The sequence below is a fragment of the Montipora foliosa genome, chromosome 12 (assembly GCF_036669935.1).
Source record: "Montipora foliosa isolate CH-2021 chromosome 12, ASM3666993v2, whole genome shotgun sequence".
Classification (NCBI taxonomy): domain Eukaryota; kingdom Metazoa; phylum Cnidaria; class Anthozoa; order Scleractinia; family Acroporidae; genus Montipora; species Montipora foliosa.
In genome coordinates, this window is record NC_090880.1 from 4,086,253 (window position 1) to 4,106,452 (window position 20,200).

The 20,200-nt window shown below is 41.5% G+C and overlaps 1 protein-coding gene across 2 annotated transcripts in view; it reads left to right on the forward strand.

Moving 5' to 3' along the window:
* Nucleotides 1-18,200, forward strand: part of LOC137979529 (monocarboxylate transporter 4-like) — a 27,224-nt gene extending 9,024 nt beyond the window's left edge. Inside the window, exons 3-4 of one of the 2 annotated variants that reach the window (XM_068826798.1) lie at nt 12,386-12,755; nt 14,840-17,401. In XM_068826798.1, coding sequence (XP_068682899.1) covers nt 12,386-12,755; nt 14,840-15,024 — 555 coding nt within the window. In that variant the 3' untranslated portion in view covers nt 15,025-17,401. Of the gene's footprint in view, nt 1-12,385; nt 12,756-14,839; nt 17,402-17,422 lie in introns of those variants that run through there. The other variant, XM_068826800.1, reaches the window with a different exon arrangement.
* The last annotated feature ends 2,000 nt before the right edge of the window (nt 18,201-20,200 follow it).

Consider the following 20,200-nt stretch of genomic DNA (forward strand, 5'->3'; position numbering starts at 1 on the left):
TATTCAATCATGCACACTTATTTTGAAAGGATTTAACACTGTTCATGGATTGATTTCTCTACCTAGTTCAACAGGAAGCAGTACTTCACAAGATGGAAAAACTCAATGAGTAGTTTCAGTTCTTAGGCCTTAAAAACCTTAAGGAGCAGTTCCTTAGGTTTACTCGAACACAGTTGCAAAACGACAGGAGAAAGCAACTTGGTCATGCAAGCAATTGCCGAAGACACACCGTTACATTTGGTCTTTGCCGGAAACCCAGCAACCGGCAAGACCACTTTTGCCAGACGTGTGGCAGGTAAAACGACTTTAGTGTTGAAAAATATGGAACTGAAACAAACAAGTGAAAGAAAGATCTCGGAGTTGTGGAATCATATTGAGTTTTATGGGCAAAACAATACGTCTTGCGTATGGGTAACCTTCGTTACTTAATACACTATACCACCTTATTGCTAATAAGAAATCTTGCCCTTGGACACTTATCGTGTTGGTAGCCGAGAAGGCCGCCAAACTGTTGCCGGTAAAATCCGTTTTCAGGATGAATCCGCTTTTACATAGGATTAATTGATGATCCTCATTTTACCTAGGTTGGATATGCATTCAGACGAATTGAAGAAACTTTTTTTCGAGCCTAAATTTAGCGTAGAGAAATTAGGAGAAGTTAGGATTAGCTTTGGTTATTATACATGAATATCGACGTATTATAGAAAAGTAAACCATGAACAGAACTTTGTTTGCTTTAGCATGTTCTTCGTTGTAGTGCACTGTAGTGGTGACGACATAAAACTATAGATCTGGAGGGTCCGAATTCGATTACCGGTAAGTGTTTAGTAGAGTACTTTGTTCCCTTGCTATGTTGTAATGTTGAGACTGAATGGATGAGTGAGTGTACGGCTTCCGATAAAATTATACGAAACATTAAGAAGATCTGTTCAGATGGGTAAGACAGAGCTTGAGGGAAGATATAAGTGTTTTCAGTCCTTTTTTTAGGGGTTGATAGCTGCTTTGGAGCGAACATTGAAGCTAGGTAAAACGAGGATCATCAATTTAACTTAGGGAAAAACGTATTCAACCTAAAGACCGGACTTGACCGACAACACCCATTAACACTAAATTATTTCTTACCTTTATGCATTCTAGTCCACAATAATAGGCCCGACGAAAGAATTGGCGGTTCTTTTGGAAGTAATATTACAATACAAGTTTTGTTGCACGTAACCAATCATGTGATCGTAACCCTCAATTTTTTTCTATCCAATTAGACCTGCTCTTCAGTATAAATAAAAATTAAAAGGAATAAAACTGTGGAGGTTCAAAGATCAGATCTTATAGATCGGTATCTTGGATCCTCCACCGAGAAAACTAAAGAAAAAATTCTGGAAGCTCGTGGTGGCGTGCTGTTCATCGATGAGGCGTATCGGCTCATACCAGCTGCAGGCGGAAAGGATTTTGGCCGTGAGGCTGTAGAAGAATTGATGTTGGTGATGGAGGATGGGGACCCAGTGATGATTTTCGCAGGATACAAGGACAAGATGGAGAAGTTCCTCGACGTGAACCCTGGATTAAGGTCCAGGATATATGGAAATTTTGTATTTACCGATTATTCCACCGAGGAGCTAGAGGAAATCTTCCACTTGAAAGCGGAGAAAAAAGGATTCAGAGTGGATGCCAATGTGGGAGAACTTCTAACTCGTCAAACTTTAGAAACATAAAGAGGTAAGATGAATGCCCGCTTCGTTCGAATTTTGCTGCACGCGTCAATCGAAGAGGCAAGTAACAGGTTGCCTCTCGATGCGCCTCTATCTCAGCTTATGGAATTGAAGGAAAGCGACATAGAGGCAGCTTGCACTCGCCTTTCTCCGCTTCCACAAAGTGATTCCAATGCTTAAAAAATATATTTGCTGGAGTTTATTTCAGTATTAAAAATAGATGTAACATCCCGTTCATATGATTAGTGTGGATTTCTGATATTGCGCTGTAAGTGCAAACGGGCAGCATAGATAACCGTCTAGTAATTTTTCAGGTTATTTATTTTGCTTCATTTTCAATCTATTTTCAAAAATTATTTTATCATCAGCGGTTGTGGTTTTTGATTGAAACGTAAGTACTCAATCTTTGGCTTGGGGGAATATTTCTATTTACAAACATTCAGGATTATTCTATTATGCAGCAACCATTGATTTACTATAACATTTATTGGTTATTTCTTCTCCAAGTTCTGAGAATTATTATATGGCAGTTTATTGTTCTCGGTAAAGTGAAAATGAAATGCGATTCAGTGCTGAAATATCGTTTGTTTGTATTCGTTTTGATTAACTCTCTTCCTTTAACAAGCATTGTATTGAACTTATGTGTAATTTAGTGTTATTATGAAAAAAATAATTCCAATTGTTTATTAAGAATTAAAAAAAAGTGTTTCAAGCCAAAATTGCGGCACCCATGCATCTCCATTAATTTCCAGGCAGTACTGAAGTACGTAACAAAACTGAACGTAGCTACTTATCCCCAAGACGTTTATCTCAGGGACTGTTACTTCAACAATATCATCATCAAGGGAGCATTCGTGACCACATACCTCAACACCGTTTAATTCAGTGACTTCGGAGTCGAGAATGTCTCGAACTCCCATATAAGTAGGCTCGATTACCAGCCGCTGTTTCGGGAAATGAGCCAGCGCTCATTCCCGAAATCTCGGCTGGACGCGTGAGGTGAGCCATCGTTAATCTCCGCCAATCAGAAACTCGCCTGCACAAATCCGTCTGGCATAAATTATATGTTTTGGCTGCGAAGGTATTCTTTGACCCGGCCTGTTCGAGGTTTACAGTGCTTTAAGGTAGGAAACATCCAAGATTGCGACAACGAAAAGTGTTCGAGAAGCTGGAGAATGGGAATTGTGTCGTTTTCTACCGCCTGAGTTCGCAAACTTCACTGATTTTCCAGATGGCGCCAAGGTCAAAATACGGCTTTCAAATCCATTGCTATTGCAATTTTCTTCTCATACTTCGCTAATGTAAGAGCAAGTAAAATTCCTCAAGATCAATTGAAAGTACTGCTGAGTTTATTGCTGGCAAAACGAGGGGGCCGATGAGGTCGACTGAGAGCTAAAGCAGCCGAAGATTTCGTTGATGATTCGCCGGTTGAATTCAAACTCACATCGATCATTTAACCACAAACTCAAGCTCGTATCATCTGGAAACTGCGCACAGACGTTTTAAGCATTGTTATGTAATTTCTGTTTTCTTAAAATCAGTGTTTTTGCGATGTCTAATGCTATTTCCCGCAACTATTAACTTCGCATAAATTATATTTTGAATTTACGTCACAGACACAATCTATCGCTCACGCGTCCACCCGTCTCTTCTCGGGGAGGATACCCGAACTCGAGTGAGCGGCGGAAATCGAGCCTACCATATAAGTAGAGAAACGATCCTCAATAACACCACTGATCCACAGTGGATCGGAGGACAAATTCGATTCCGTTCTTAGAGAATGAAATTCCACCCCAATCTAAACTCCTCCAATACCCGGTTTATTCGTGGCAAGAAAACATAGTGAAGGCAGAACAGATCCGTCTCATTGGATGCATCAAGGCACTTTTCATCTTCCAATTCGTGAAAAATGCAAATGAAGCTTGACAGACAGCATCTAGTGGTGTCCCAATGAAGCCTTCAATTCTTTGGTTGTGAACGGAAGATCCAACAAGATTTGATCTTCTGTTAGAACCTCTAGTGGCGTTCATGTACTTAGCGACTTCTCATTTTCTGCACCTCTATCTGAACGCACACAGGAAGGGAGACCATACTTTCTTGTTGCCTCAATGAAATAGCATAAACAGTCAATGCTTTGTTATTGGTTGCACACTTCAGGTAAGGAATCATCCGTGAATACCCGTCAATACATCCGTGAACAACAAATCCCCACCGTAATAGCTTTTGAAGACCGTCGATGTGCCACAAAGCGTTTGGACGAGGAACACTGTATTTCCTACGCAGGGTAGTTATGTCCAGCGGAGAAGTAGAGAAACAGGATCTTGCTCGCGAAGTATCTCTCGCTCGCGATGTCGAGTGACAAAAATTCCCTTGCTTCCGGCGCACGTAGGAAAATTCTCCTTGATTAATAAAATTTCTTGTTTCAAACAGTTGTCATCAATTTGTGTAAAGCGGTTGTCTGTGCTAAAATCGTACCCCGCGTTTTTAAGACGTCTCCGTAGCGTAGACCTTGAAATACAAAGGGTGAAAGCAATTCTTGTCCATGAAAAGCTCCAGGAGCGAAGAAATTGCACTTGTACAAGATTCACTACCAATCGAGGTCTTCCAACTAAACCAGTTCTAAGAACGAGAGATTCGGGAAGCCAAGAGGACACATAGGAAGACATAGGATTTCGTACAACTTCTTCTTGAAACAATCAATCACTCCCTGTAAGGTGTCCGAAAGAAATTTGATCTTTGAAATTGTTTCCAATTCCCTTGGATTCTCAGCAGTAACGTCGAGCGTGCAGGCTACACGTTTACATCCATTGCGTGTACTATGAAGACTTGTGAGGGGACACTCACAAGCGCTGTAATCTTGACTTGACATGCGACATTCACATTCATTCAGTAGATCGTCAACCAGACCAAGAAGCAACGTCCACTCCCTTGGTAAATTCATATACAACAAAGCACTTATTTGCAATATAAAGTAGCACGTCGCACGCCAATTAGTATGAAATCCGAAAGTATTCGCAAGTTCACTAGTAAATCGGGACAATTGCAAACACTGAAGAGACATTTTCGCATGAGTAATGGCGACCAGACCAGTTGATAATTAACCCATATGTTTTTTTTTTCAACCAATCGATTGATCATTTGGATCAAACAGTTCTAAGTATGGGCATCAAATCAGTAATTCAGGGGCACCCAACGTCAATTTTCGGAAAATATCTGTTCGGCAGACGATTTGAGATCTAGAATTTTCCGAGCATTTGTTTTAAGATTTCTTGCTTGCCTGCCTGTCCTAGGAATTTCAAACTTCTAAAAAGTGGTATAATTGCCCATTTTTAATGGATTTTTACCCTGAAAAGGTCACCTTCTGGCAGAAATCTTCTAAAAGGTGCGTTTTGATCCCTATAATTTTCGGATCACTAGACTTTCAGCTAGGAAATCCGAACAGACGAAAAATTCTTAGGAGATAAAAACATGCCTATATCTACCGTTATATACTAAAATACGTTTAACGATGCTATGTCTAAGTGGTTTTGAGCTATATTCTCGTTGGGTGCCCCTGGTAATTAGACAGGTCAAGTAAAGGACACTCGTACAGCAGATTGATTTTAATTCTTACAAGCACTTGATCAGAACAATGGATAACAATAAGAATAACTTAACTGATATTGACCGCGGACCACTCCGGTGGCTCAGGGCTATCATGCTTGAGGTCCGACCGGACCAACACTCAGGGTCTTTAACCAAGGAGAACGTGTTGCCTTTTTAATGACATCTGCAAATGGTTTTAAAAATGGTTACACTCTCTAATCTTCTCGGGTAACAGCGATAAATCAGTACAGCTGATCGAATGTCAAAGACGCAACTGATTGATAAATCATTACAACTGATCGAATATAAGCATACAACTGATCAAATATGAAGCAGACAACGTACTACAGTGGCCCACAAGTGTCACGGCACATACACCAAGTCACGGCACAACCGCGCCAGTTCGCGGCACAACCACGCCAACTCACGGCACAATCACGCCAACTCACAGCACAAACACGCAACAGCTCTGTGCCTTCGGGGTCGATTTTTCTAAGAAGCTGTTGAACAACGATCCGCGGTACTCTCATTCCTCTGAGTTGTAGTGTGTCCCATACCGCCCTATATCCCTGATGGCCGTTGATAATCTGTTTGATGGATACCTTCACTTCATCAATGTTGTAATCTGGCCGTTGTCTTTTTAGTCCGTAACGTTTTATTCGCCTTTTCAAGGTGCTTAGGCTGATTTCACTGTTATGGTTCTTCAGTAAAAACAAACGAATTTCTTCGTACTCAAAACCTCTGGAGGAATAATAACGAATAAGACCTTCTTCGTCGTCTTCTTCGAAGATCTCATCTCCTAAATCGTCTCCCATTGATTCCGCCATTTTGAACTGAATGTCTCTGCCGTTTCTTTTCACTTCCGCCGTGGCATTTCACTTCCGCCGTGGCATTTCACTCCCGCCGTAGCATTTCACTTCCGCCGTGTTAAAACTCTCGCGGTTGTGCCGTGAGTTGGCGTGGTTGTGCCGTGAGTTGGCGTGGTTGTGCCGTGAGTTGGCATGATTGTGCCGTGAGGTGGCGTGGTTGTGCCGTGACTTGGCGTGGTTGCCGTGACACTTGTGAGTCAGTCTGGCATACGGACAGAAAGAAAACTCTGACTTTCAGTGTTTTCAATGTCGATTATCAGGCTGTCCTATCGCTTAACTCAAGTATCATGCTTGGAATTGTCACGCTGGCCGATTGTGACGTATTATCGCTCGCGATATCGCCCCAACACGATCCTTGAAGAATACAAAGATGTATTTGAGGGTCTTGGGGAACTTCCAGGTGAATACAAGATCACCACGGATGAGAGTGTGAAACCGAAGGTTCACCCCCCGAGAAGAGTTCCCGTGGCAGTTCGTCCTAGAATCAAGGAAAATTAGACGAATTAGTGCAGCAAAACGTCATCACACCAGTGACAGAGCCAAAAGAATGGGTGTCAAGTATGCTGGCAGTAATAATGCCGAACAAAATTCGAATTTGTTTAGACCCAAGGGATTTAAACGAAGCCATCAGAGGAGAGCACTATCAGATGCCTACAATAGAAGAAACTGCTACTCGACTAGACAAAGCGAAGTTGTTTACAGTAGTTGACGCAAAAGACGGATTATGGCAAAAGAAGCTAAACCGCGAGTCCAGCTACAAAACTACATTCAACACTCTATTCGGACGCTACCGTTGGGTTCGCATGCCCTTTGGCATCAGTTCCGCTCCAGAAGTATGGCAAAGAACCATGCACGAATTGGTCGAGGGGCTCCAAGGTGCCGTGGAAGTCATTGCCGATGACTTTATCACCGCTGGTTTCGGCAACACCACTGAAGAAGCCTATGTACGAGAGCCTTGAATGTAACGAAAGAGCATTCTTCACAAAATGCAGGGAATGGAATTTAAAACTGAACAAAGACAAAGTAATGCGTGCCCAGACTAACGTACAGTTTATGGGACACCAACTCACTCTTGAGGGACTCAAACCAGACCCCTGTAAGATTGAAGCGTTTTCTAGGAATGGTGAACTACCTTTCAAAGTTCATGCCGCATCTGAGCGAAATGACAGAGCTGGTGCGAAGATTAGAAGATAAAGATGCCGAGTGGCAGTGGCTGACGCAGCATAAAGTCGCGTTTAACACAGTGAAGAAGTACCTAACCGTGAACGACGAAGTTACCATTCAGTGTGACGCATCCGACACAGGTCTGGGAGCTGTCCTCATGCAGAAGGGCCAGCCTGTGTGTTACGCCTCAAGAGCACTCACAGACGTGGAAAGTAGATACGTCCAGATCGAAAAAGAACTGCTAGCCATTGTGTGTGTGGTCTTGTCATAAATTTGACCAATACATATATGGCCGAGGGATCGTACACGTCGAGTCTGACCATGAACCGCTACAAGCAGTGCTCAAGAAGCCAATATATCAGTCACCTAAGCGACTACAAAGAATGCGCATGGCGTTGCAAAATTACTCACTAGACATTCAGTACAAAAAAGGCCGACTTATGTTCATCGCGGACGCCTTAAGCCGCGCCTACAGACTGACAACCGAGGACGCCAAACACGATAGTAGTGAAGTACGTGCCTTGCGAGAAGTTCAGCACGAAGATGGACTTTCGGTATCGCCCACACGACTGCAAGAGTTCAAACGAGTCTCAGAGTGTGACCCAGAGATGCAGCTACTCATTAGTGCTATACACAAGGGATTGTACCTTACTATGACAGTCGAAGCGAACTAGTCGAAGATAGTGGATTGGTCTATCACGGAGAACGTCTGGTTTTTCCTAATTTGCTGCGGGCTGACATGCTCAAAGAAATCCACAGGTCGCACATTGGAATCGGTGGATGTTTAAGAAGGGCTCGTGAGCTACTCTACTGGCCACGAATCAACCCGGAGGTAAGAGATTACCTTTCAAAGTGCAGCGTTTGCCAGACATACCAGCCCGAGCAATGCCGAGACGAACTCCAGCCGCCCATGGTCCAAACTGGGAGCTGACATACTCGAGCTTGGATCACAACAGTTCCTGATAATGGTGGATTACTGGTCAAACTATTTCGAGGTACAGGAGCTTAAACGAAGCACATCGGCAAGCGTGATCCATGCATTTAAAGTTCATTTTGCCAGACATGGCATTCCGGAGGTTCTTGTTACAGATAACGGGACACAATTCTGCTCATCTGAATTTGCGACATTTGCCAAGACGTGGGGATTTGAGCACAGAACCTCAAGCCCGCGGTATCCTCAGTCTAATGGGAAAGCGGATTTTTCTGTCAAAGTTTGCAAAGCGTTGCTGAAGAAAGCCCGAACAGACAAGCAAGATCCTCTACTAGCGCTCTTAGACTGGAGAAACACACCGTCAGAATGCATGGGAATCTCCCCAGTTCAACGTCTAATGGGCAGAAGGACATGAACACTGTTGCCAACTCACACCAAGTTGTTGGAGCCAAAAGGAGACCACCAGACAAGAGAAAAGTTGGCAAAGCAAAAAGCCATCCAAAAGGAGCGCTACGACACGAAAAGTCGGCCGCTAATGCCGTTACAGCCTGATCAAGCGATTAGGATGAAACTTCCTGGTGATACGAAATGGTCTCTTGGAAGTTGCGTGGAGACTCTTCCGAACCGCTCGTATGACGTAGAAGTTGCCGGCCAGCCGCTATCGTCGCAACAGGCGCCAGCTAAGAACAACGGCTGAGATACCGCCATCCCGCTCACTCGAAGAAGGTGCTTCGCACCATCTTCCACAGACAGCAAAGCCTCCCAGCACAAGCCAAGACACAGAATTGATTATTGATCAAGACCAGCCTGCAGCCGTGACTTCTCAGCCAACCGTACAATTACGGGTCCTTCCGTAGCCGGAAACCACCAGCGTGGCATAATGACTATGTCTTGAATACTTGATCTCAAGAAAAGGGAGATGTAACGATACCGCATTGTGACAGTGTGTGGCATTCTTATAATAGTGTGATCGACTCTTGTTATGATTTGACATTGATGATTGTATCTCGTGCTTATCAGAAGGCAATTCAGAAATATTCGAAATTCGATCTTCTTGGACTGCTCGACGTAGACGCGATCTGAATTAAAAGTATTATAAGACTAGCATTCGTCTCTCTCTCTATTTAACGTTTAAAATAAGGCATAAAACTTTACACTGATCGAATATTAGGGACGGAACTGATCGATAAATCAATACAACTGATCGAATGCATGTATTAGGAACACAACTGATGGATAAATCAGTACAACTGATCGAATGCATGTATTAGGAACACAACTGATGGATAAATCAGTACAACTGATCGAATATTAGGGACTCAACTGATCGATAAATCAGTACAACGGATCGAATGTAAGAGACAACTAATCGATATATCAGTACAACTGATAAAGTATGGAATAAGTGACTCACAACTGATCAAGTAATGCTAATTACCCAACTATAAAGGTCACTTATGTGAAGGGAGTATGTGACTAACTGATGAGTGGGCCAATCGGTAGATATAATTAATTTTGAAACAAACGGCGCGCCATACGCTCTGTTGCCACTATAGGATGATAAAAGCCTGGTTTTCTTAGCGCATAATAGGTGAAATTCCTTTCTGGTAAAATCTTGTTCTCATGGCCTTTCTAAGGCCCTGTTTACAAGAAGGTAGGGTAACCCTAGCATTCACACAATTCTTCTTTTTTTCATCGACGTGTTTACAAGGCAGCTAGGGTTACCCTGGCGCTAGGGTAACCCTATCTGAGTGCTAGGGTTACCCTAGCGCTAGGGTAACCCAGCTTCCTTGTAAACGCTCTGCTAGGGACAACTCGCCTACCCGGGACAACGTTTTAGCGGTTTCCATTGTGCTTGCGATGCTGGCGGTTACCAAGCACACAAAGTTGTCCCGGGTGGTAGGGTAACCTTACCTGTGAAATTTTGCTTGTAAACCCGGGTTATCTTTGACCCTCCTAAAAATACGACAATCTGATCTGTCAAGGAACTCCCTTATATTCAATTTCCTCGAAATGTACCTGCGAGAGGAGGCTCCGTAAACCGATAAACCATACAAAAAATTAGGCATAACAATTTAATGAAACAGATAATCCAGCTCTACTTGATTGTGCCCTTCTTTCCGAAGACTTCTTATTACGTGCAAGCATTTATTAGCCTTAATAAGCTTTTCACGCACGTGACTAGCGAATTTACAATTGTACTGGAATATCATACCTAAGAGTTTAAGCTCGGTGCATTGCGGAGTTTTACGTATTTTTCACAGTTCCTCTACAAACCCTTTTTTACGCAAGGTGATTTCACTTGTACTGGTAATATGGTATGTAGAATGGTTGATTGTGTAGGTCTGGTGGCATGACAGGAGGCGCTTCGGACATTGGAGCTGGTGTTGTCTGATGCCTTGTCATTTTCTGTCTTTACAGTTATCGCCTTCCTTTATTGGTGGCTGGAAGGCATCGATATGGAGAGCAGAAGGGTGAGATCCCCCACAACTTTGCATTTTCTCTTGTGTGAACAATTTCTAGATCTTCTTCTGCAGCTTGGAGGGCCTTTTTCTGTTTGAGCATTGATCTCTCGGGTTTCAGCTCTGCTAAACGTACTCTTTCTTTGCCCCTAGCAGACAACCTGGAACTTGCCTTTGACAATTGTTCAAATCCTTTACTGCTGACCCCTTCAAACTGATCAGCTACCTGACTCTCGACTTGGGATACCCAAGCATGCACTGGGTATAAGTATGCCATTATGCCTTTCATCTTCTCGTCATGGTGAGCAAATGCTCTCTCCTTTTCTTCGTCTCCGGTCAACTCTTCATGATACCTTTAAGGGCATGGGCTTCCTTATACTGTTGATTGAGATCATCCAAATTAACCAGCTCATTCTTGACTAGGTGCAAATTATCAATATTAACTATAAGTTGAGAAACCTCTGTTCTCTTTTTCGATTTGGCTCGTAGAACATTTGTACACTGTTGTTTTAGCCGATTGAGCCTCTCTTCGAGACCCTTTTCCTTTAATTTCCGTTGCCGTGGAACGAAAGCATCTTGTGTTTGTCATGTTGTTGGTTCATCTGAGTGCTGAACGTCTGCCTTGATTTCAACTCTATTTCCTTCTCGCGAAGGAGAACCCTGCCCCCCATCCGGAGGAGAATCACCTTGAAACAATGATTATGCCAATGCATCATATTTATAAAAAGTTCCAAATAGAATGGTGTGTACCATTTGATGTTCCAACCGAAATTTCCGGGTTTTCCGTGTAAATGGTAAGTACCTCGGTATTCTCCATGAGTTCTCTCGCTGATGTATCAAATACCAGAAAACAAAGCAAGTTCAACAAAACCTTGCTGACACCAAAAGTCAATCAATAAAGGCGCAATAAAATGACTCATTGAGGATTTTTCGTTACGAAATGGGATCGCAGAACTATCAAAGATGCTCCTGCTACGAGCACATTGAACAGCCGTAAAACATACGTGTGGGATCTTTAGTTCGTCTATGCACACCAGTTAAACGATAACAAAGCTCTTAAGATTACAGGAATCGTCCAAAGTCCTGAATGAGTCTTGGAGGCGAAGCGAGGTGAGGTAACGAAAACTAAAAGAAACAAAACCTAGAATTATGACTACAAGCGAAATCCTACGTACACGCTAGCACAAAGGTAGCTAAAGCAGGATTGAATGATTCACAACAACATGAACTTACATATGTGTCCTTTAACATTAAGATGCACTCTGTTGTTCCTAAAAGCCGTGAGAAAGTACCGTAAATAAATATACCGTAATGAAACCGTAAGGTCTAAAGCTGAAGTTTACTTGAATCTCAGAGGAATTCCTCTGCTTGAATCCGTTTTAAAAGAAGGTATAAAAAACTACTCGAAAAAGCGCGCGAAAGTAACATACGCGCTTACACATCCGGGACCCACAATAGGGTGCGGATTACCGCCACATTCACAGTTCTGCTGTAACACAGAATTTTCTGCCGAAACATATCTGCAACATTGACAAATTGTTCTATTTTTTAAAAGTTATTGTGTCTCTCCTGCTGTATAGATAGAATTGAAATAATCATTGTCCATGAATCCTTTTTAAGTGTCTTTCTCGTCAATCTAGTTTTTTGATTTTTTTGTTTGTGTTTTAGGTGAAGTATGCAGAAGAACAGGGCTTCTCATTTGCGAGATCCTCTTTGTTATTAATGTATCTTGGTCTCACGTCGTGCATTACCAGAGTCATCACGGGATTTATCTGCAACCTAAAATTCATCAACCCTCACTTTGCATATCAAGTTGGCGCCTTCGCCACTGCAGTTTCTGTCAGTCTTTTTGCCAGAGCGACCAGTTATTCTTGGTTTGTTGTATTCAGCGTGTTTTCTGGCTTAGGGCAGGGTATTGTCCTGACAACATCAAATCTGATTTTCTTAACTTGTGTGGATAACAAGAGGAGAGCAACAGCCTTTGGATTGGCAACTTGTTTAACTTCATTTGCTCAGCTGTCATCCCCTCCTTTTGCTGGTAAGCTTTAATTTGCTGCATATTTAGTCACAAAAATTGCATTCATTATGTGCGTCCGAGTATCGTCTTCCTTTCTAATTAATTAACATTTTTGTCCTTCATTGTTTTATTTGGTCCAAAGAAGTTTTTGGTTTTCATTAATATTTAACAATAATTATTCCATGAGTGCACGTTGGATATATGGTGCGTAGCGCCGAGCTGGCTATAACCAGTCTCATGTCCAACAAGTGCGAATGGAATCATATAATATATTTATTAAATTTTCATCAAATTCTGAACATGTCAGATGTTATGTCCCCTTCGCTTCCCGCGCAACTTTTTCAGCATGGCAACACTCGAGGCAATTTGTTTCCATATTAGGTCATATGGTTTATGAGTTGATAACCAAGATTGAGTGAAAACACAATATCCGAGATCGAAAATTTAATAATACAAGTTACCCACTGAACTAAAACACTAACTTAAACGTTAATGCAAAAATCAAACAACACCTACAAGGGAAACAAATCCAATGGTCTAAATTTCTAACTCACTTTTTAACTTTATAGTTTTATATAATTCATTATGTCATAGTGATACAATACTGAATAGGACTACGCAGTCTTTAGAGAATAACTTGTACCAAGAAAGCCGACAAGATTCAGTAACATGTGTGCGAAGTGACGTGGTCGATCTGATAAGAGCATAGCATGATACAAATAATTACAAACTCGCAACAATGCTGGCGTGTATTCTGTATAAAAAAAGATGTCCATCCAGGTATGCAGATTGCATTGATTAAAATAAAGAGTCTTTATCATGGTGCTTGTAACGCACTGTTCAATTTCATAAGAACCATATTGTCTCTTGCTGGGTTGATGAGCAGATGTAAAAGTTTTCCAAGTAAAATATCCATACATGTTAATAGCAGTCTTGGAGTAATTGACTGATTAATGCAGCTATCAATGTTTAGACGGTATTTGAATTTTTTTGATTTTTTTTTAGAACTGGAAAATAGTTCAAATTTTATCAAACATTACTGTCAAATATCCATACCTGACAGGAACATTTTTTCACGACCAAATTGGCTGACTCGATTCAGGAGTCAATGGGTTGAACCACCCCCCACTCATTGAGGATTGCAATCGTTTGCCAAATTTAGACAGAGTAAAATATACAAGTCTCATACTCACAAGGCAATGGGCTAAAGAGTTCATGCAGTGGTTGTTAAGCAGGTGCAAGGAAGCCTGCTGGATTTTTTCATGCTTCCGTTCAACTGCTGTAAGTTGCATATCTAATAGCGGAGGGAGTAAACTGCAAGTTGCACGTTGCAGGTTAGAGTTGCAGGTCATTGTTTCACCATAGCTGAAACAACGCAAACCTTTAGCAATGCTAACGTTAATCCTAAAAGCCCCTTAAGCCTAACATTAGCATTTTTGTAAAGGTTTGAGTTGTTTCAGTTATGGTAAAAACAATAACCTGCAACGTGCAACCTGCACTTTACATCCTCCGACTACAACGATCTTTCCAACTTTTATCTCATGTTCAGCAAAAGACTGACAAATATTCAAGGCTTTCCTGCTCTCCTCTGGTTGGTTCTATTTTATGTGGCATGACATTAAGAACTGCATATCATGAGCTTGTAATCTACGGCAACTCCCTTTGCATTTTATTCCAGAAACCCACCTATTCCTTTCTCGAAAATACATATGGTTCAAATTATTTTATTGCTGAGTAGTGATGTGCTTACCAGCCCAGGTTTTCTCTTAGTGAGTCAGACTTCATGTTCTCAAATGAAACGTCAATTCTGAGGCCCTCCCAGGAAGCGGAAAGGGGGTGCTTGTTCCCTTTAAAAATCTGCTTGTATTTCCTTGTTCCCGAAATTACTTCCAAACTTGTTCTCAGCTTTTTGATCCCTAGAATGGTTTATGTTCCCTTGTTACCTAAGATATTTTGTCTTTGTTTCCCAGATCAAATCAGCCATGTCCCCTTGTTTGAAAAGTCCCCTGGGAGGGCCTCATGCAAGTCTATGGTACATGTAATTTTCTGTGTATTTCAGGTTCCGTTATTTAGTTTATCTTACTGTGCCTTTGTATTGTGGATAGGTTTCCTTGCTGACAAATTCGAGTCATATGAACCAGCTTTCTATTTTGCCGGCGCCGCACTGCTTGTATGCAGTCTTCTTCCATTTCTCTTATTTTGCACCAAAGCAAACAGACCTTTGGACAGTGAACAAGAGATGATACCTGTGACCGACGCAGAGGAGATTCAGCACATGTCTAAAGGATAAGTGCCAGCCTACATGCTATCACACCCGTACTTTATAACGACAGTTGTCTTCAATCACTTGCTTTTAAACCATTGCCATGCGAATAAAAACGTCGTTCCTGTACGGAGAGACCCCTTGAAGTGAAACCTGGATGTCTGGCACGAAATGCGAAAAAAAACAGATCACTGACGTAACTTCAACTAATCTCATGAAATACTCGATATGAGATGTGGCACAGTCTGTCTCCTCGTACGCCTTTAAGATCAGTTCGAATTTGTATACGCTTAGAGCAGGATCAGGAACTTGACTGGCTAAAAATCTCCGCACCACTGCTGGATTACGAATTCTCGCAAAGACTGCAACTTGTCCTAATGTTGCAAAACAAATTCGTCTAAACAAACCTTGTCTTCTACTAACGGACAAACAAAAAGGTCTCGAGCTTCTTTTTCTGATTTATATACAGAAGTTAGAATAAATGAGCCGACGTCCTGTACGAAATGAAATAATAAAAATTTAAGTATTTTTCGTACTTCACCGTCACGTTTGTCATTCCTTGTTAACCATAATTAGCCTTACCGCTTTCCATTGAAACTGAACACAGAGGCGGCAATTCTCCAGCTGAATTTCTGCCACATCAAGACGAACTTTCTCTGTGTTAAACGTATCTTCGGTTAGATGGATAGGCGATGAAAGAGAATTCGTTTTTCCTTTTTGATGCCTAAACGTACTTTGCAAAGAACCAAAGAAGATGAAAAATGACTGCGTACTCTTCATTGAACACAATGCAATTATTTTCAGTCGTGCAGTCTTTATTTTATTCAGTGTAGTAATAGACAGTTCACAATCCTCAAAGAATACTCCTTTACTTGTAAGACAAAAAGGAACAATTTTCAGTGGCAGATTGCTGCGCATGGTGTGTGGTCTTGTCTCAGACAGAGGCGAGAGATGGTTTCATGCAGACTGGGACGCCTTAAATGCTCTGTTGTAAACATGGCGGTTCACCAGTGAAGTTGTCTCTCTGGCCTTTCTGTGGACGAATTCCAGGACCTACTGACACAATCTGGGCAAGTTTTGAAAGCTAAAACCTTCAATGGATGCCTTATTTTACTGGTAGGACTGGGTGGCCCGACGCTTATGAAAAAAAACTATGAAATGAGAATCGGAAGTCTTCCCTTGTCATGGAATGGCAGAATTACCCAGAATTGCTTTTGGGCATCAGCGAGGCAACTTAAGAAGCACGAGACTGGCCCTCATCCAATGGCTGAAGCGCGGCCAGAAGAAATGATTTCTAGCCAGATACTCAGGAGTAGGCCTGGTGTGTGCTGTTGACTTAGATTTTGGATTTCTGAACAAGTTTTTATCATAGAAAATTCGCGTCAAAGTTGTGCTTTCATTTCGCTGTAATTCTCTTGTCAAAGAAACGGTATAATAATGTAAATAAGAGAAAAACAATTCAGGCTCTACATCTGTATGCAATAAGCGCATTTAAAATTTCCTCGCATTACTTGATAAAAGTATGTATTTTTTTGGGTTTTTTTTTTGCTCTTTTTTTTTTTTAAAAAAAGGGTTTTCTGCGTATATGAAAAATACGTTTTCTCTCCCGTCCCCTTCTTATGCATGATCTTCGCGGAAATTACATTCTGTTGTTCAATAAACCTGGAACAACCAGTTATGGTCTTAGTTCTCTTTTTTCTTACGTATCAGCTAAGTTGTGGAATGCGTTACCTGATTTTATCCGCAGCTATGAGTTTACTGGTTTTAAAAGAAAATCCAGGGCCGAATTTTGTACAGCGGCTTTTCCTTTTAATGAATATATCTTTCAATATTATGTATTTAGTAGGTATCTGTATATGCTATGTATTTTAGCTGTAAATTTAATGTCTCGAAGATATTAGTTCCTGTAGTTTTTCGGAAAAAGCTTATGACTGTATGTATGTTACCTTAAGCAGGGCGCATGCACACACTTGTAATTTGCGACTCCAGTCTTACCATATGACAGATAAAATGACTTTTCTCTTGAATATATAAGCCATCTAATTCTTACGCTATATTGACAAGGGCGGTTTGGAGCTGTGAGTAGGCGTGGGATTTGTCACATACGGTTTAGGGGCCGACATATCTCTCCCTCAATGCCGTACCGGGAGGCAAGGTCGGTAGCAGAAAGCAGCGAAGGGCCAACTGCGTCCAAAAGCGATCGCACGGGCCGAAATCCCGGGATGACTCGTTTGGTACGACACTCCAGCGCCGGTGTCTGGAGGTACTGCGTTTTTCTCTCTTGTTCAAACATTCCATCAGCGCATGCGCAAATGTTCTGGCTCTTCGATACCTACAATTGTAGCCTACCAAAAAAAATTAACATGCTGGTTGGCTTTTTTTTTTTTTTTTTTACCAGAAATTAACATTTCAGTTGATTTTATAGGCATAAACGTAACGTAAGAACCGTGCGTGTCTGGTCTTGTCTCAGACAGGGGCGAGAGATGGTTTCATGCAGACTGGGACGCCTAAAATGCTCTGTTGTAAACATGGCGGTTCACGAGTTAAGTTGTCTCTCTGGCCTTTCTGTGGACGAATTCCAGGACCTACTGACACAATCTGGGCAAGTTTTGAAAGCTAAAACCTTCAATGGATGCCTTATTTTACTGGTAGGACTGGGTGGCCCGACACTTATGAAAAAAAACTATGAAATGAGAATCGGGAGTCTTCCCTTGTGATGGAATGGCAGAATTACCCAGAATTGTTTTTGGGCATCAGCGAGGCAACTTAAGAAGCACGAGACTGGCCCTCATCCAATGGCTGAAGCGCGGCCAGAAGAAATGATTTCTAGCCAGATACTCAGGAGTAGGCCTGGTGTGTGCTGTTGACTTAGATTTTGGATTTCTGAACAAGTTTTTATCATAGAAAATTCGCGACAAGGTTGTGCTTTCATTTCGCTGTAATTCTCTTGTCAAAGAAACGGTATAATAATGTAAATAAGAGAATAGCGATTCAAGCTCTACATCTGTATGCAATAAGCGCATTTAAAATTTCCTCGTATTACTTGATAAAAGTATGTATTTTTCTGGGGTTTTTTTTGCTCTTTTTTTTTAAAAAAGGGTTTTCTGCGTATATGAAAAATACGTTTTCTCTCCCGTCCCCTTCTTATGCATGATCTTCGCGGAAATTACATTCTGTTGTTCAATAAACCTGGAACAACCAGTTATGGTCTTAGTTCTCTTTTTTCTTACGTATCAGCTAAGTTGTGGAATGCGCTACCTGATTTTATCCGCAGCTATGTGTTTACTGGTTTTAAAAGAGAATCCAGGGCCGAATTTTGTACAGCGGCTTTTCCTTTTAATGAATATATCTTTCAATATTATGTATTTAGTAGGTATCTGTATATGCTATGTATTTTAGCTGTAAATGTAATGTCTCGAAGATATTAGTTCCTGTAGTTTTTCGGAAAAAGCTTATGACTGTATGTATGTTACCTTTAGCAGGGCGCATGCACACACTTTGTAATTTGCGACTCCAGTGCTTACCATATGACAGATAAAATGACTTTTCTCTTGAATATATACGGCATCTAATTCTTACGCTATATTGACAAGGGCGGTTTGGAGCTGTGAGTAGGCGTGGGATTTGTCACATATGGTTTAGGGGCCGACATATCTCTCCCTCAATGCCGTACCGGGAAGCAAGGTCGGTAGCAGAAAGCAGCGAAGGGCCAACTGCGTCCAAAAGCGATCGCACGGGCCGAAATCCCGGGATGACTCGTTTGGTACGACGCTCCAGCGCCGGTGTCTGGAGGTACTGCGTTTTTCTATCTTGTTCAAACATTCCGTCAGCGCATGCGCAAATGTTCTGGCTCTTCGATACCTAGCCTACCAAAAGAAATTAACATGCTGGTTGGCTTTTTTTTTTTTTTTAAACCAGCATTTGACATTTCAGTTGATTTTATAGGCATAAACATAACGTAAGAACCACAAGCTGGTGAAAAGGTTTCAACCAATCGGAGACAAAGAAATGGATTTTTTTGTCGATCTACCATTTAATGTGATTGGTTGCATGCTACTGTAACAGTTCGCGGACACCCTGTCGCGTTAACTACGAGGAGAAACTACACTACTATTTTTCAAACTAAAAGATGATATTAAGAACAATGAAAATATCCCTAGGAAAATTCTTTCCACGAGTTGCTTCTTTTATTTCAATAGTGAAGCGCGGTAGATCATATCGCTATAAATTTCATGAATTTCTAAACTTTGCGTGCGAGCTGAAGCGCACATAAACACATCGCGCAGTTCTCGCTTGTTACGCGAATTCACTTTCAAAGATCTCGGAAGGAAAAAAAAAACAGGCAATAGCCCCGATAACTCAGAGGCAAACCAAAGAAAGCCGTGGAACGCAAGGCTCTAACATAACAGCTACGAAACAGTAGCTCCAGCCCAGCATTAAATTTTGCCAATGGCACTTTTTGTACGTTGGGCATAACTAAATATCTTCCTAGTTCAACGTTTCAAGGATGAAACCTTACTTTTTAATCTTTACATGTCTGTAGGTGTTCTTTTTAAATCAATTAAACAATGAAAAACGATCATTAAAAAAAGAAATATTAACAGCAGAAATACACATCTTTGTCCCTAAGCAGTCAAAAGAATCCTGCCTGGACAGTTGATAAAATAAAACTAATCGTCTGTTAGTAGATTGTACCTAATCTCTAAATTGCTTCCCGTCTAAGATAAACCGATCCATATACCATATTCGGGTGACTATTTCGTTTGTTATGAGCAGCAAAAGATACGTTACGTTTGCACCACCAGCAGTCTTTTGAGTAACGACCGAGCTGGTGAGGGGCATGGGTCTATTTCTGCTTTTGCGTCACAATTTGTGTGTACCATTCATGTTATCAAAGAGCTATTTTGCATTGCAAAGAAGTCTGTGACTTTAATGAGGTACAGATCCATCCCAATCACAGTACGGTCGTTGGTCCAAATGGCTGCGACAGTAAAAAGAGAAAATACGACACGAAAACGGTAAAATATGCATGCTTTTAGTGAAGATTCATTTCAAGAACGGACAAAGCTCGGACAAAGTTTCGGTGCACTATATGTTGATGCCCTGTACCTGAAGGGAACCAACCTTTTAATGAAAGCAACCATACGGAAGACACTGAAAGCACGCAAAAATTCATGTGGATGCAATCGGTCACAACCGTCGA